Source organism: Moschus berezovskii, chromosome 7 (genome assembly GCF_049115385.1).
Source record: "Moschus berezovskii isolate FMDL1 chromosome 7, NW_MosBer_1.0, whole genome shotgun sequence".
Classification (NCBI taxonomy): Eukaryota; Metazoa; Chordata; class Mammalia; order Artiodactyla; family Moschidae; genus Moschus; species Moschus berezovskii.
This window is the reverse complement of record NC_142466.1, coordinates 54,026,954-54,043,179: the sequence shown is the minus strand read 5'-3', so window position 1 is coordinate 54,043,179 and position 16,226 is coordinate 54,026,954. Positions and strand designations below refer to the sequence as shown.

Here is a 16,226-nt window from a genome sequence, read left to right as displayed (position 1 = left end):
CTTAATGCTGTCTTTGGAAAACATACATTAGTTACTCTTAGTTTATTATTTTGCAACCTATTGAGAATCCAGAACAGCCAACCCTTATATTTTGTGCTTCAAGGAATATTTCTATGAAAAGGCTGCTCTGCCAAGTTATAGGCACTAAGGATTTACCAAGTGATGTTCCCTGAAAAGTGGGGTGGGACACATCTATGCCTCTCACCAACCAGTTACTCCCTGCCAAACCAACAACTGGCGTGATCTCAAGAAACCTAACTTGATCCAAGGAAACTAAGTCTGGAAGATCTCACTTGAGGATCTGGGCCCCTCTGTAAATGCTGTTTTAGGGAAGGAGCAAAAGGGAGCAGAGGCAGATTCTCCTGAGGCCTGGATTTGAAATGAGATCCTTCCTGAGGCATCTAGCCTTTAACTAGCTTGTTAATAAGTTACCATTCCAGAGACATGACTCACCACTAAATTTATCTAGAATAGGTAGAATAGCCAAATTGGCCCGTCCGTCCTCGCTCAGTCGTGTCCGACTCTTTGCAACCCCGTGGACTGTAGCCTACCAGGCTTCTCCGTCCATGGGATTCTCCAGGCAAGAATACTGGAGTGGGTTACCGTTTCCTTCTCCAGGGGATCTTCCCGACCCAGGGATCAAACTCAGGTCTCCCGCATTGGAGGCAGACACTTTAACAAATGTCTTCAACTTCTTTTGAAGATAGATAATGGAGTCCGGGAGTTGGTGATGGACAGGGAGGCCTGGCACGGAGAGTCGGACACGACTGAGGGACTGAACTGAACTGAACTGAATGGAGATATATAATCTATATGACAGATAGACATAGAAATAGATGACTTTAATTGATCATTTTCATGGCTGATAAAAAAAAGAAGAGAAGGAAATGTGGGGATCTCTTTAGTAAATAACATTAGGTATGTTGAGTGACATGTTGGCATTGGTTTCAGTTCCCCTTTAAAAGAAAATAAGTACATTAGCCTCTAAAAAAAGTACTTCTTTTAGGTCAAAAGTAGCTAATTTTGTGAGAATAAGACACATATTTCTAGAAATTAATAAAAAGACTTTTTAAAGGAGGGTGGGAGGAATCCATTTCTTGTTTGGTCTCAGAAGACATATTAGTATAATTAGTATAACAACAACAAACATTTCTTGAGGATTTACTGAGTGCTAAGTATTGTTATAGGCACTTAACATGGATTGACTCATTTAACCCTTTAACTCCTATAGCAGTTATCTAGGCTGAAACAGAATGATGAAGGATACATCCAGCAAAGGGGATGTTTATTTTAAGGACCTTTTCAACTGAAGGAGCAATGAGACATGGTATAGCTGGTGCAGAGTGCTATCTGATGCTATGCATAGATCTGAATATGCAACCTGAGTTGCCATCACATGTGTAAATTTACAAATTGGGCGATCAGTCTGCTTTAATAAAATGTGTATGCGACGGTTGGGTTGTAGAAATTTCAAAGATTTTATTTTTTGACAGGATGCCTGCCGTTTTTCTCTCTTGACTCCCGCTTGTTTTATTCATTTTGGGGTAGTTGCCAATTAGACCCAATTGGTAAGTATAATTAATGGACAACATGAATCTCCTCTTAAACCGCAACCAAGAAAATTAACCATAGAAATAATAATTTCCTTTACAAATTCCTAACACTATCCCTCCCTGTGACTGCTGTTTATCTCTATCTCTTCTAAAACATCCAACCATATCAGAGATTAATTACTCTCTATTATTTGTCATCCTAATAATACCACATAAGATGGAGAAGAGAGAAGTGAGCATTTATTGAAGTCCTAGTATATTCCAGGCACTGTGCTAGCATTTTCATGTATACTATCTCTTTTAATAGTCACAAAAACCCTTCAAAGTAGGAATTATTATCTACCTTCTTTATTGGTGAAACGGCATCTCAGGGTAGTTAAGCCCTTGTTTTATTATCCACTTAGTGACACAGCCAGGTACAAACCTAGGCTGATGGGATTCCAAAATTGTTGCTCTTTTTGCCCCATATAAGGAAGTATTATTTCCTTCAAAAGGACCCTTCTCTAAAATGTTGTTACCTTGGAGGGTTTAGGGGTCATTATTTCACTCAACATCTGTTTGAACGTGAAATCGCTGTCAGGCACAGGTTGAACATTGATTCAGTTGGGGTTAAGCATTGGCAGAACTTTTGGGTGGAGGGATTGTAGTTAGTGACAAGATGGTAGGGGAATTCACAGGAACAGGATCAGGAAGAAGTAGGATGGGGTGGGGGCATGGGCAGCAGGGGTGAAGACAAATTGAGGAGTTCCTGGTCGTGTGCCCATGGCTACAGTCTTTCTTCATGTGACTCGTGGACTTCCCTTTGTCATCCTATGCCTGAGAATATATGAAGGAGGCTGGGAAGGCAAAGGGACGTTCAATTGTCATCACCGGCATCTTTTTTGATCATTGCACCATCATCCAATGCATTGGGGGTAACCATGACATGAATTTTCCATCACTGAGCTCATAACTATTCCATGAGATAAATGACAAGTAAAAGGTTATAGCAGAACTTCATCCGGGGAGCCCTGAAAGTAGGAAGCAGTGAGTTTTGATTCTCATAGACTGATAGCCCTGGATTCAAATCAAGTGACCTGAAAAGGATGTCAGACTTCCTCTGAGCAGCTTACATATACATCAGGAACATCTCATTGTCTTTCTTGGATGCTCTAACATGTTCAGCCTCGTCACTGAAAATTGATACTACTAGTAGACTCAACCATTCAAGTAGAAGACCATCCAAAATACATGATCAGTTAACTGTGGACTGTAATAACTTGCCATTTTCTAGATGCTGTCAACTGAATGTTGTTTGAAGTTTTCTTTGCCTTTTAAAGAATTTTCCTTTCAAAGAATAGATTGTGTGAAGAAGACAGTTACAGTTTAGACATCTGCCCTCTCTTCATCTTATAAAATGACTTGACAGAAGTTGGCTGTGATGCTGAACTGTTTGCCATGCTTCTTAATGAGAAGTCATTTTGTCAATCAAGAAAGTCATGGAGTTCAAAGAATAATATTGAAGGAATAGAACAAATTTTAGTGAAACCCGTTTCTTGGTATTTGCCTGCCTTATTTATCTGACTTTTTTTCCAATTTGAGCTAGGAGCACTGTCTTTAGGAAAGAACCCATTCCACATTGGAATTCCCTATTCTGGGACTGGGACAGTTCCTGTCAACAAATGAGTCTGAGCTGGGGAACTGATCACCATTCTAATAAGATCTACTAGGTTCTTTTACATGTAGGGAAGGATGCTGAGATTGCCTTTCAGATTAGAAAGATTTGGGTTGCAAATATTTGACTGACATTTTGTTCTCAGAGTTAGCAGCATTTCCTTTTATTGGCAAAACTAACAGCTTCCTCTGATGATAACATAAACCTCCTTGATGGAACTCAGTCTTTTCCTCCTTTCACTGTTAATTGGAAGAACTTCCATATCTTTTCATCTGTTTTTCTAGCTTTCTTCTCCTTCCTAATGCCTGTGGACCTTAGGTCCCACCCATCCCAAGCTACTTGCAGTTTCTCTTAAATGACATACCCTGTTAGATGTGTTTTTGTCCCATTTTGACATTTGTAGAAATTCCAGCCTTTCCCAACTCTACTTACTGGCAAAATTCTACCCTGTTAAATCTCAGCTTGAAAATCTTCTTTTCTCTGAAATCCTATCAGAAACCCCTCCAACCTGAGACACACACACACACACACACACACAAACACACAAGTGATTGTCTTAGACTCAGCTGTTCACCACATAACCCATGTTCCCACAGCACTCCATAAACCTGTGTGGTAGCACAGCCTCTTTGATAGAATGGTTGTCTGTTTGTGTGTAACGCTTCCCCATCACCTGTAGATTGTGAGCTCCCTGTGAGCAGAGCCTGAGTCATCCTCACCTTTGTCATCATGCAAAGCTAGCACAGTGCCTGGCACATGTAGGTAGGTAAGTGATCAATAAATTATTATAAACATCAATATTTGATTTTCTGGCCTTATTTTTAACTCTCATTTCCAGCCTGTTGTAAAAATGTAATAGACATGTTTAGAAACTACAAGCAATATAGAAAGGACACATAATCAAACTGTAATACCTAAACTCAGGGAGGATAAATAAATAGAAATGTCTACAGGTAGAGACCATCATATATACTTCCAACTATCATGGGCATAAAAGCATTTATCCTGGAAATTTGACTGTGCTTCTGTTGACACTTGCTTGTGGTTAAATCATTTCTATCTTGTGGATTTAGATAGTCTAAGGATATACATATTTGTGGCAACCAATGCCAACATGGCTTCATTATTTCCACTTATATAGAAACAGAAATAAAGATTGATTTTTCCCCACTTATCTAAAATGATAATTGCCCATGGCTGCTTTTCAGTCTAGATTAGTATCAACCATTCAGTAGAAATGTGTAGTTAACTTTAGAAATTTAGACAAACATAAAATAGATAGGAAAACTTGTGCTGACTGATTACTTTTCTGCCATAATCAACAATTTTACAGTGGGATATAATTGGAGAAAATAAGGTATCTCACTAGGGGGTCTTTTAAAAAAGCAGGCTAAGATTTTAATTCACTAGTGATGGATCAGGCTACAGAACTTGTCATAGGACCTTTCAAATCCCCTTCCCAGGATTTAAAATAATTCACCCACCCTTTCAAAATAGTGTTTGGATCATTTCAAGCCATTTAAACTAGTGTATATAAGTCTATATTTAATATAGACTTGGAAAATGACTAGAAATAGTACTGCCAAGATGTCAGTAATAAAGCTGTTGTAAGTTTTAACAGAATAAAATAAATGTTTTAACTTAAACTCGTAGCTGAAGATCATTAACCCCTGAAAAATATGAGAAAAATAGAGACATTATGCCCTCATTTTGGCCAAATAAGCAAGCAGCTTTTTTTGTATTTTTGGCATCCGTCACTGAGGCAAACAGGCGCTCTTACCCTCACTGAACAGGCTGTCCCTATTCTGCAAGGAGGCCAGATTTCACAAGCCGTGCAGTCCCACATGCCACAACCCTGCAGGCAAACACTCAAGTCCTAAATCCCAGGCAGAGGATTCAACAGTTCTTGTTGGCTAATGAGCCTTGGCATCTCTGGGTCCACACGGGGTTCTCTGGCCAATTCCTGGTGGAATGAGGCAGGTGCACCTTTGCTAAAACAGTGGGGGGTGAAGATGGAAGAGTCAGCTTTTCTGGTCATCAGACAAATCTGAGCTGAGCCCTTCCTCTTTAGCAGCATTTCTTTCACCCAGAAGGAGAACACAGGAAGTGAATATTGACTCTGCTGCACATCAGAATTTAATATGAAATCATGGGGGAGTTTGGGGAGAAGTGGAAAGTTCACTTCACTCTGTATGTACTTCTATCCTGTTTTCTTGGTATGCGTGGAACAGGGTTTGTTTTGTTCCGTTGATTTATTTATTTCCATTTTCAAGTAATAAGAACTGTTGTTGGGTGTATAAATTATTGTTCAAAAAGTTGGGTATGTAGGGAATGTCACATAATAGTTTTCCTTAATTCAAATAAATCCAAGTCCCCTTTCCATCTAGTTTTGGTAAATTTAGTCTTTATCTGTTATGTCTCTGCTACACTCTCTCTCCTTCCCTTCCCTCTCCCTCTCCTCTCTCTCTTCATACCTTTTGCCTCTGCCCGTCTCCCCTCCTGCCTCTTCTCTCTCTCCCTCCCCCATCTTCCTCTCTCTCCCCCTACATTTCTCCTCTTTCTTCTCATCTCTCCCCTCCCCACCTCACCCCTCTCCCCTTCTCCCCCTACCCCTCCTCTCTAATGCTTATGGTGTACCAGGAGAGTTGAATAAGAGCCTCTTAACCTCCCTCAGCCAATGTGACCAGTGATAACAGCGACTGTCCAAACCTCCTTGGTCCCAGGTGGAAGGCTCTGGTGCTCCCTGGCTGAGGAAAGCCAGCAGCATCTTTGCTGAAGCTGGCATCCCCATGCCCAGGGCTCTGCCGACCCAGACTCAGCTCCCCAAGGCACACTTCACAGCAGCCTTGTCAGACCAGAGGTCTGTGCCAATCCTGCCCTTATGGAGCTTACATTTGGGTGGAAGGTGACAAAAAACAAATAAAATATATAGTGTATTTCATAGTGAAATGTGCTGGGGAGAGAGAGAGAGAGAAAGCAGAAAAAGCAGAAAGGGGAGTTCAGGGAAGGGGCTACAATTGTCAGTAGAATGAGAGGAAGACTCCCTGAAAAAGAGACATCTGAGTAAAGACTCGGCGGAAGTGCGGGAGAAAGCCATGTGATATCTTAGGGGAAAACGTTTCCAGCCAGGGAATCAGCAATAAAAAGGCACGGAGGTGGGAATGTGGGCCACACATCTGAGGAGCATCAGGAAGACTGTGTGGTCACCAAGTAGAGAATATATTAAGTATAGATGAATAATTTCCAGCAGTTCAGTGAAACCCCTGTTGAATTAGAGTGAAGTGGTGAGCCATTGGATTTTAAATAGTTGGTTGTAGGGGCTGAATTGCAACAAGAGTACCTCCTTTCCAGTGTGGGCAGTAGTCTACCAATCAAGTGCAGCCAATACAGGTGTCAGTGCTTGGCTGACACAGGTTTCCAGCTTGGTTGGTTTCTCATTGATCACAGGCATACTTGGACTTGGCAAACTAACAGATGTTGCCTTATATGAATCATTTTTAACATTAGTTACTAAAAGGTTGGCAAGCTTTGGCCTGTAGGCCAAAACCAGCACGTTATTCATCTTGTAAATTAAGCTTTATTGGAACATAGCCGTGTCAGTGCTCCTTCTTTCCTGTACCATCTCAGGCTGCTTTCATGCTGTAGTGGCAGAGTTGATCACTTGCAACAGAAACCATCTGGCCTGCAAGGCTGAAAACATTTGCTGTCTGGCCTGTTACAGGAAAAGTTTGCAGACTCCTGTTTAGACTTTATAGACTATTGGAAATATAACAAGGATGTTTCAGTACTGCTCCAGGGGCTTTCATGTTAATTTACTCCAAGGGACACATCTTAGATTTCAGTTCTTTTCAAAGGCCAAAGTCTCCACTCCCTGCACTGTGAAGGCAGTAGTTCTCAAAATGTGGTCCCTGGACCACCAACAATAGCATCACCCAGGAACTTGTTAGAAATGTACATCCTCAGGCTTCCCTTGTGGATCAGCTGGTAAAGAAATGCACATCCTCAAGTCCCATTCTAGACCCACTGATCAGAAGCTCTGTGTATTTTAGCTGATCCTCGAGGTGATTCTGGAGCATGCTAGGTTTGATAGCCATCCTGCCAGAGCAGACACTGATGGTGAGAAGTGCTGAGAACTGAAAAATGGGCATTTCCAGCCACCCCTTCTTGTGATAATTTTCAATGCACAAACAAACTAGTTCTTTGCACATTAGAATCAGGGTTTTAAGAGCAGTCCTTTGCGTGTCACACTCTTTTATATATATATAAAACATTAGGATAACCCTAAAGTGCTAACCCTAATAAATTAGCACTTATTATTGCAGTCAAATGACTCTTCATGGTAACAGTAGGAATAAGCCAAGTGGCTACTTCACACCAACTTGACAGAGTAGGATAATGAGGTTAACCACCTCCAGTGATTAAGGACCCAGAATACCCGCTGCATGACCCTAGGTTTTGACTATATCCGATTTCTCATCACGACACTCCAGTGTGCATAAATGATTGAATGTAATGAGGCATTTATTTATAAGAGAGAAAAGAAGTGATTTATTTCCAGCACCAACAAGGATATGCTAGAACATGAGAAAAACTTTAAATTGATCATTTCCCCCTAAAGGATTTATGCAGGTGCTGCTGATATTGTTGTTGCTATTTTCCTTTGCTTAATGATCTAATCCTTCCTTGGAGCTTCATCCCTCTGTGTGTCTAGAGGAAGCAATATCTCTGATAATGAACAGCTGTGATTTATTTAGATGGCACTAGAAACTGGATCTCAAGAATCAGGGAGGGGCAACTAGTGAGTCTTGGCTTTTGTAAGCCAGGATGAGGCAAACAAAGGAACAGTGAATAAATTCAGGCTCCTTTCTAAATATCTGAAATTGGCATCTATTTTTAAAAATCTGCTAGAAATTCATTTGAGACCCTAGAGAGTTCATATGTATGCTGCTGCTGCTGCTGCCAAGTCGCTTCAGTTGTGTCCAACTCTGTGCAACCCCATAGACGGCAGCCCATCAGACTCCCCCATCCCTGGAATTCTCCAAGCAAGAACACTGGAGTGGGTTGCCATTTCCTACTCCAGTGCATGAAAGTAAAATGTGAAAGTGAAGTCGCTCCGTTGTGTCCGACTCTTAGCGACCCCATGGACTGCAGCCTACCAGGCTCCTCTGTCCATGGGATTTTCCAGGCAAGGAGTGGGTTGCCACTGCCTTCTCTGATCATATGTATACGTTTGTCCAAAACTAAATAGTTCTGGTTTTCATCCCCCAGAAATTATTAATGATGACCTCTTCACTTATGAGAACACCCTGGTTTTTGTATGATAAATTACATGTCACCATAGTGAGAGACAAGCCGAGTAGAATGCAGAGTGCAGGCTCTGAATTTCCTAACAGATCTCTGTTTGAAACCCTGTTCAGACTTGTAATTTGCTCTCAACGCCTCCATTTATTTAACTGTAAAATGTGGATGATAATATCTCTATCACAGAGTTGGTGAGCAAATTGATTGAGCATGTACAGTCTGCCTGAGTGCCCAGCAACTGGTGGGTGCTTTAGCTCTAGCTGCTACTTCACCTGTGGGGGAAAGAGCCTTCAGTCAGTTGGCTGAATAGACTTTACTACATATAGTCATTCACTGCAACCCAGAAATTCATAAGCACCTTGTTTGGGCTCCATTTTTTTATTAGCTTTTTAAAATCTGTGGCAGTTGTTGTTTCCTTCTAAGGAACTATAAGGACATTAAGGAAAAATTGTCTTCAAAAAGGCTTTATTTGCATTTGGAAAATAAGATCATGTTCACAAACTTGAACCAGAGGCTCAAATTTGTTAAATGCTGCTACAAAATAAATGCCAGAAACAGAAATAACAGCATTGTGATTCATGATGTTGGACCTTGAGGAAGTCCAGTAAATTATAACTCACTCTTGACAGGACAAGATTCAGACTGAGAGTTGAACACTAGAGTCAAGCAGATGAAGATCAAAATATCACTTTTATTAATGATGAAGTAGTTGGAGCTAATGACTTAGTGTGAGGGCCAAATGGGTTTGCCTGCTCACATCAGCCCATAGGCAGCCAACCAGAGGAAAAAATTGGGTCTACAGAAACAACTTTACTGATATCACTGACAGGCACTGGTGCATGGAAGAAAAGGAAAAAAGATGATAAATCCTCCTCACCAAAAGACTTTTCAACCAGGTTACTCAATTCTATATGCAGAGATGAGTAAGAGAAGGACAGAAGGCTAGATGAGTCACCCACATGGAGCTGCCTCCTCATGGAAACTTGAAACCAGAAGAAAGAAGGTTCCCCATGACATTGTCACCCTTTTCTCACTGAGAATTTAGTAACAGTCAAGTTGTGATCAGATTGGGCACATTATCTTTTGGAAAAGATGCCAGATAATCAAATAAAAATGTATTGCTTTTCCCAACTGCTGGTCAGAAATTGGATTAAATATCAGTACTAAATCCCAAACAGTCAGTACCCTTCCTTTGTCTCATACACGCTAATGGCAGTCAGTTGTCTTAATAACTATAATAACCTGGGTGGTAAATGAAGGTCACTCCTGGTCTATAGCAACTTAGCTGCTAATCTGTATCTATCATGTCAGAGACAGAATTAGGTTTCCACTTTAGTCATACAGTTCCCTATTCATCTCAGCCAGAGGAAGTAATAACTTTTATGGACATTCTTCCAGCAAGGGGAAGAGTGTAAACCTTGCATCTTTTAACCCAGTGGCCAGGACATGTTGTCACTCTAGGTAGGTCTAATTCTGAGAAATAAATAAGAATCTGGACTATTCCAAATTTAATCCAGATGGGCAGGCAAAGTGTGAGCACTCACCCAGGTTACTGAGCATGTTGTTTTAGGTCTCTAACCACCACTGAGGCAAGTGGTGAAAGCCTGTGAAAGAACACCAGGGGCCATTTAAATGGCTGTCATCTCTACTTCAGGAGTTTTCATCAATAGTATAGAGATATGACACTCAGTCTCTTTACAACAACCTATTTATTTAGTCACTTCTTTTCAGGTGTGCTAGTCTCAAGGTATGGAGAAGGAACTGGCAACCCACTCCAGTACTCTTGCCTGGAAAATCCCATGGATGGAAGGGCCTAGTGGGCTGTAGTACATGGGGTTGCTAAGCGTCGGCACGACTGAGCAACTTCACTTTCACTTTTCACTTTCATGCATTGGAGAAGGAAATGGCAACCCACTCTAGTAGTCTTGCCTGGAGAGTCCCAGGGATGGGGGAGCCTGATGGGCTGCCATCTCTGGGGTCACACAGAGTCAGACAAGACTGAAGCAACTTAGCAGCAGTAGCAACATTAGTGCCAAGGTATAGACCCTAGGCATTGTACCTTCTAATTTTGTTTTATTTCACAAGCATTTATTTGAACTGGCTTCTAAGTGTGAGGCACTGTAGAAACTAGAATATTGTCTCTGTCCTAAATAGTTTACAATATAGTGAATGAAACTTTCATTAAAGCAAGGCAGAATTTAAAAAATGCCAAAGGATATGTAGAAATATAAAAACTGAACAATGGAACTACAAAGGAATGAATAATTAATATTGCCTCGGGGAGTTAGGAAGAGCCTCAGGAATCAGTAAAATTTGAACTGGACTTGGAAGATTGAGTTAGAGTTTATAAGGGTCCACAATAAATAGCACCTCTCTTCCTCATGCAAGTTCTAAACACTTTGAGAAATAAAAGAAGTAGTGATGGAACACGGAATATCATTTTTAGTTGATGGACAAGTTAGCAGACGTGACTTTTAGACTATTGACCAAGTGGGTTTATTGACTCACCAGCGTTATGCAGAATTCCACAGTAAGACTTCATCCCCATCCCACTGCACACACCCTCAGGGGCAGTACGGGGGAGTTGGGAGAGATAAGGTTTCCTGCAGGCAGGAAGATGCCAAGAGAAAGAAGAGTGAGGCTGAGTGAGCAAATCCAATTATTCTTCTTCAATTTACCAAGCGCATAGGAAACCCAAGGATGAGTTTAGGGAAAGTTCCTCCTCATGAAATCTAAAGTAGGGAGAGATAATCCTCTCTGAAAATTAGGATAGCTAAAGAGAAATTTTAAAATAATCCTAGATGGAGGATAGAGAAGATAGTCTGGATGAGACTAGAATCAGTGAACAGAAAGTTCTGGAGAGATGAGGCTGTGAATAAAGATTGGGCCCAGCATATAGGGAGCCTCGTCTGTCATGCAAAATGATTTGGACTTTTATCTATAAGCATTGGGAACCCACTAAAGATTATTACAGAGAAGACTATTTACAGATGATAACTAGCAGTTACGTGATGTTTGTTGCAGAGGCAGAGAAATCAGAAAGCAATCTCAGTAGTCCACAGGAAAATTAACAAGCACAGAAACTGGGCATTTGGTATAATTCCTGATTTCATGAGGGCTTCCCTCATAGCTCAGTTGGTAAAGAATCCACCTGTAATGCAGGAGACCCCGGTTCAATTCCTGGGTTGGGAGGATCTGCTGTAGAAGGGATAGGCTACCCACTCCAGTATTCTTGGGCTTCCCTGGTGGCTCAGCTGGTAAAGAATCTGCCTGCAATGCGGGAGACCTGGGTCCAATTCCTGGGTTGGGAGGATCTCCTGGAGAAGGGAAAGTCTACCCACTCTAGTATTCTGGCCTGGTGAATTCTGTGGACTGTATAGTCCATGGGGTCACAAATAGTAGGACATAACTAAGTGACTTTCACTTCACTTCTTAATTTCATGAGAATTTAAATCAGATCTGAATGCCTTGAAACTCAGATCCGTTGACTGAGGAAAAATTGTTTATATCATAAAAGATTTGAAAATTGAAATAATTACATTGGTGTCTAATCGATGAGCAATCAGGATATATTTGAGGAGATTCAGTATCTTGCCTTCCTTCTGTACCCAAAATTTTAGTGAGCAATTACTGCATGTAGAACGGCAAGCCACTCCAGTACTCTTGCCTAGAAAATCCCATGGATGGAGGAGCCTGGTAGGCTGCAGTCCATGGGGCAGCTAAGAGTCGGACACGACTGAGCAACTTCACTTTCACTTTTCACTTTCCACTTTCACACATTGGAGAAGGAAATGGCAACCCACTCCAGTGTTCTTGCCTGGAGAATCCCAGGGAAGGGGGAGCCTGGTGGGCTTCCATCTATGGGGTCACACAGAGTCGGACACGACTGAAGTGACTTAGCAGCAGCAGCAGCAGCAGAACACTATATGATATGCTGTGGATACAAAGATAAACCTACCTATAGAGAAAAGAGATGTCCAAACTTGGAATTTAATGAGAGATATATAAGGTACTATGAGAATTTTTTTTATACCAAAATAGTTTGTTGACAAATTTCTGAAGAATATCCATTGGCGTGGGCTTCTTTAAAAAGTAAATACTATAAGAACAGACAGTGAGAATAGTTAATTCTACCTGGTGGGGGGTAAAAGGGGGGCCTAAGGTAGACTTGTCTTTGAACCTGGGAACTGCAGGATGCGTATAAGTTCTCCAGAAAGAGTAAGTTAAAAAGAATATGCCTCAAAGAGAGAATAAAACGTTTCACATTTAGAGCTGGGAGAAATAATTGCAGTCTCCTTCAAATGATGCAGAGTGTTTTTTTTTTTAATTATTTTGGAAGAGCAAATTAATATGCCATTTTGCCATTACCAGTAACATTTTCCTTTCTCTTACCATTTCCCTCTCCTACCCAGGTATGCCCTGCACTTAGGCTAGGTCTGTCCGTGTTTTTTCAATTCATAATTCCCCTGGCTGCTCTGCTGCTCACGAATCCTGCCAAGAAGCCAATGGAACTTGTACAAGCTGTGGACTTGGTTCCTGGCACATGTATAGGGGAGTGTGGGCAAAGAATTAAAAAGTAAAATGAGTTAGAACCACTTTGATTACCTTACATTTGAGAAGGCAAGGAATGCCTTTTGATGTGGCTTTTGAACAGAGCAGAAACTAAGAAGACTATAGCTTTGTTTGAGTGAGTTTTCTTGTAGACTTAGATCAATTACATTAAAACATTCAGCCTGCAAACAATGGCCCCAAAGAAAATAATGCTGGCGCTCTCCTTTTATTAAAGTAATACTTGCCTTATAGCCTTTGGGATTGGCTGTTCCCTTTCTTTTGAAATTATTCACATGGGATGTTGTTTGGATGTCCTAGAAACATACAGACATTAATAGCAGAACATTTCAGTCAGAGCTATCTGGCCATGAGAGGAAAACTGTTTTCCATTGACTAAGTCAAAAGCTAAGTTTGTTTATTAGCATTTAATATACTTGGAGTCAACTTATGGGTTCTGTTCCTTGGCATTTACATCTCTGTCCAACCCAGAGAATTTGAAAGACTTAAGTTGATTGAATCATTGAGGAGTAGCCCCTTGGTAGAAAGCATTTGGGGAGTGATACGAAAGATCACCTACACCAAAGCAGAGACTTCTAGTGTTTTGGATACAAAATAAAGGAATTGGGCTTCCTAAGCATATTATTGGTGTGCATGAGAGAATATTCAGACTTCAGAAAAGTGTGTTTCAAATTATTTGTCTGAGCATTCTTTTGGTTTAAATACATAAAGTACATTTATCTTCATGAATCATTTATACATTTAAATTAGAAACCTTTTATAAGCCTAATAAATATAAATAAGAATCTTTATAGTTGTGTTTGTTTAACCACATATTTCTCAGTAAGTGCCAGGCTCTGTTCTTTGTGCTTTACAAATAACTCAATTTATTACTCTAAACAACCCTGTGAGTTGTATGCCAACTCTGTGTATTAGACATGTGTAGAATTCTAAAATATATTTTTGATTTATCAATTCATATCAAGGTGCACTTCTGCATAATTCCAGCTACCATGTTAGCAGTTTTGTGTAAACATATTGTCAAAGTTTATAGTAGTAAGGGGGTAAAATAGAAGAGAGTGACCCATGCTGAGCCTGAAAGTGGAGGTCAACAGGAGGCGGCAGATAAATGAAGGTAGAGGCAGTTGTGGAACTGAGAATAAGAGGTGGAGATCAGGACAGAACAGGTTCAGCCCAGTTCCAGACAGGCATCCTGTGATCTAAAGAAAAGTATCATCTGAGAGAATGAGACAGGGCCAGGCTTCCGGAGTGTAGGGCTGGGATGGTGGCGAGGTTGCATGACAAAGTGCTTCCAGAAAACTTCACTGAAATCAAGGCAAAACCCCAGTCTTGGGGCCCACATTGCCAAGGAGGGAGCAAGCAATGCCCCAGCCTAGCTGGCTTGTAGAAGAAAGTGCCCCTCTCCAGGAGTCAAGGGTATTCAGAGTGGTCTGATCACTGTCTCTGCCTTTGGACTTAGAACTCTTGGAAAGCCATTTCAATCCCTTTTGCTGTTGGAGTGAAGTTCCTTGATAGACTTTGTGAGTGAGAGAAGCAGAGGAGTCACCATGGCTGGTGATCTTCCCACATAAGCATCAGTTATGCTCCAAAATGAAGGCCTACCTGTCACCGTGTAAATGGTATGCTTACCCCCAAGTTAGATGTGAATATTGCCTCTTAAAACCCTACCTCAAAAAAAAAAAAAAACCTCTTCCATCCCCAATTTTTCTTTTACAAAGGGCCCCCAACTACTGTCTCCTGCCAGGGTCCTCACATGGAGAAAAGAGCATCTGAGGACTTTCCGTATATTGAAGGACAGGTGAAGGTGAAGACTAGATCAAATGTCTAAAAGTGAAGCATCTTGTTTCATGTGATTTTCTTCTGACTTCTTAATTTGTGCAGTATTTTATATTTCCAAATACTTTTCTAAGCATCCATTTAGGTACAGAATTATAGTGACAAAAAAGTGTAATAATAATGATACATGACATTGGTTTGAACTGGAATTGGCATTTACCAATTGAGTATATGGTCAGGATTTGTTAAAAACAAATGGGTTTATTACCCATTTCCAAGTAAGATCAGGTACATTCCAGTTATAGTTCTGTTGTCTTGGAAAGATAATGTGTTCTATCTCCAAAACATGAAGACAGTATCTAAAATGTCTGCTTCCTTTGAAGACTGAAGAGACATTCTAATTAAAATGAGGTGAATTTTTTTTATATCATCCCTAGATATTTTCCTGGGCTCATGCTGTTCCTTAGTAGCTCAAAGATTTCCAATCATATTTATTTTGGGGAAAAAAAGCATATTAAAATATTATTCTCTGTAGAGCAATATTCTACAGTTATACCTGAATATTCATGTTCTGATAAACTTCCTAATTGTAAGAAGCACCTTAAACTTAATAACCAAGAATAGCATCGAGTGTTGTCAAACATAGCTGATTACCAGCTTTATTTAATATCATAAATCCATCCCAGAATTTCCAGACCACAGAAGAGTTGCATTAAGGGTAGCAAGAACCTAATTCTAAAACTATTCAATACTTGTAAAAAGCTGTAGTATTATGCAAACTTCAGTCACTATTTCTCGAGTAGGCAGTAAACTGGTGCCTATTAAAATCAGGTAGATACTAATAGCTTGACTGCTTCTTCTCCCATCACTACGGTAATTGTTGCCACTCACCCCACCCCCCGATCTGTGTAAAGTTCTGTTTGTAAACTACAAGACTTTAATGGCTTACTGAGTTTATCACCCCTTTATAGTCCAAATACAGGAGACAGTGATCAGTATATCTACTGGTTGAGTCAACCATTGAATCAAAGACCAGACTATTCAAATGAGAAATGGGATAAAGAAGATGTGTTCAGTGCTTTTTAATAATGTACAAATTTTACTAACATAAATTTAAAATTGTGCAGCATAAACTATACTGACAAACTCTCACTATGTGCATACTTTCAAAGCATGTGAATTCTCTTGACAAACTTCTGAATCATTAAGAACCGCATAATCCCAGAACTGGCAAGGCCAGTGAGTTAACTGTGTCCATGTTACTGCTAAACAGCTTTATCTGGTAAACAGAAATGTCTACCCATCACTGTCTTGGTCTCCAAGTGACTAAGATCTTCAAGAAGTCATCTCTCATGTAAAATTTCAAGCCTCTT

The 16,226-nt window shown here is 40.5% G+C and overlaps 1 protein-coding gene across 7 annotated transcripts in view; it reads left to right on the top strand.

Moving 5' to 3' along the window:
- The window catches only part of TRPM3 (transient receptor potential cation channel subfamily M member 3), a 974,199-nt gene that overhangs the window by 728,445 nt on the left and 229,528 nt on the right, over positions 1-16,226 (top strand). For 2 of the 7 annotated variants that reach the window (XM_088837931.1, XM_088837930.1), the window contains exon 7: positions 1,494-1,568. The exons of the other annotated variants lie outside the window; for them this stretch is intronic. In XM_088837931.1, the coding sequence (XP_088694057.1) occupies positions 1,494-1,568 (75 nt within the window). The remainder of the gene's footprint in view (positions 1-1,493; positions 1,569-16,226) is intronic. 7 annotated transcript variants of the gene reach the window in all.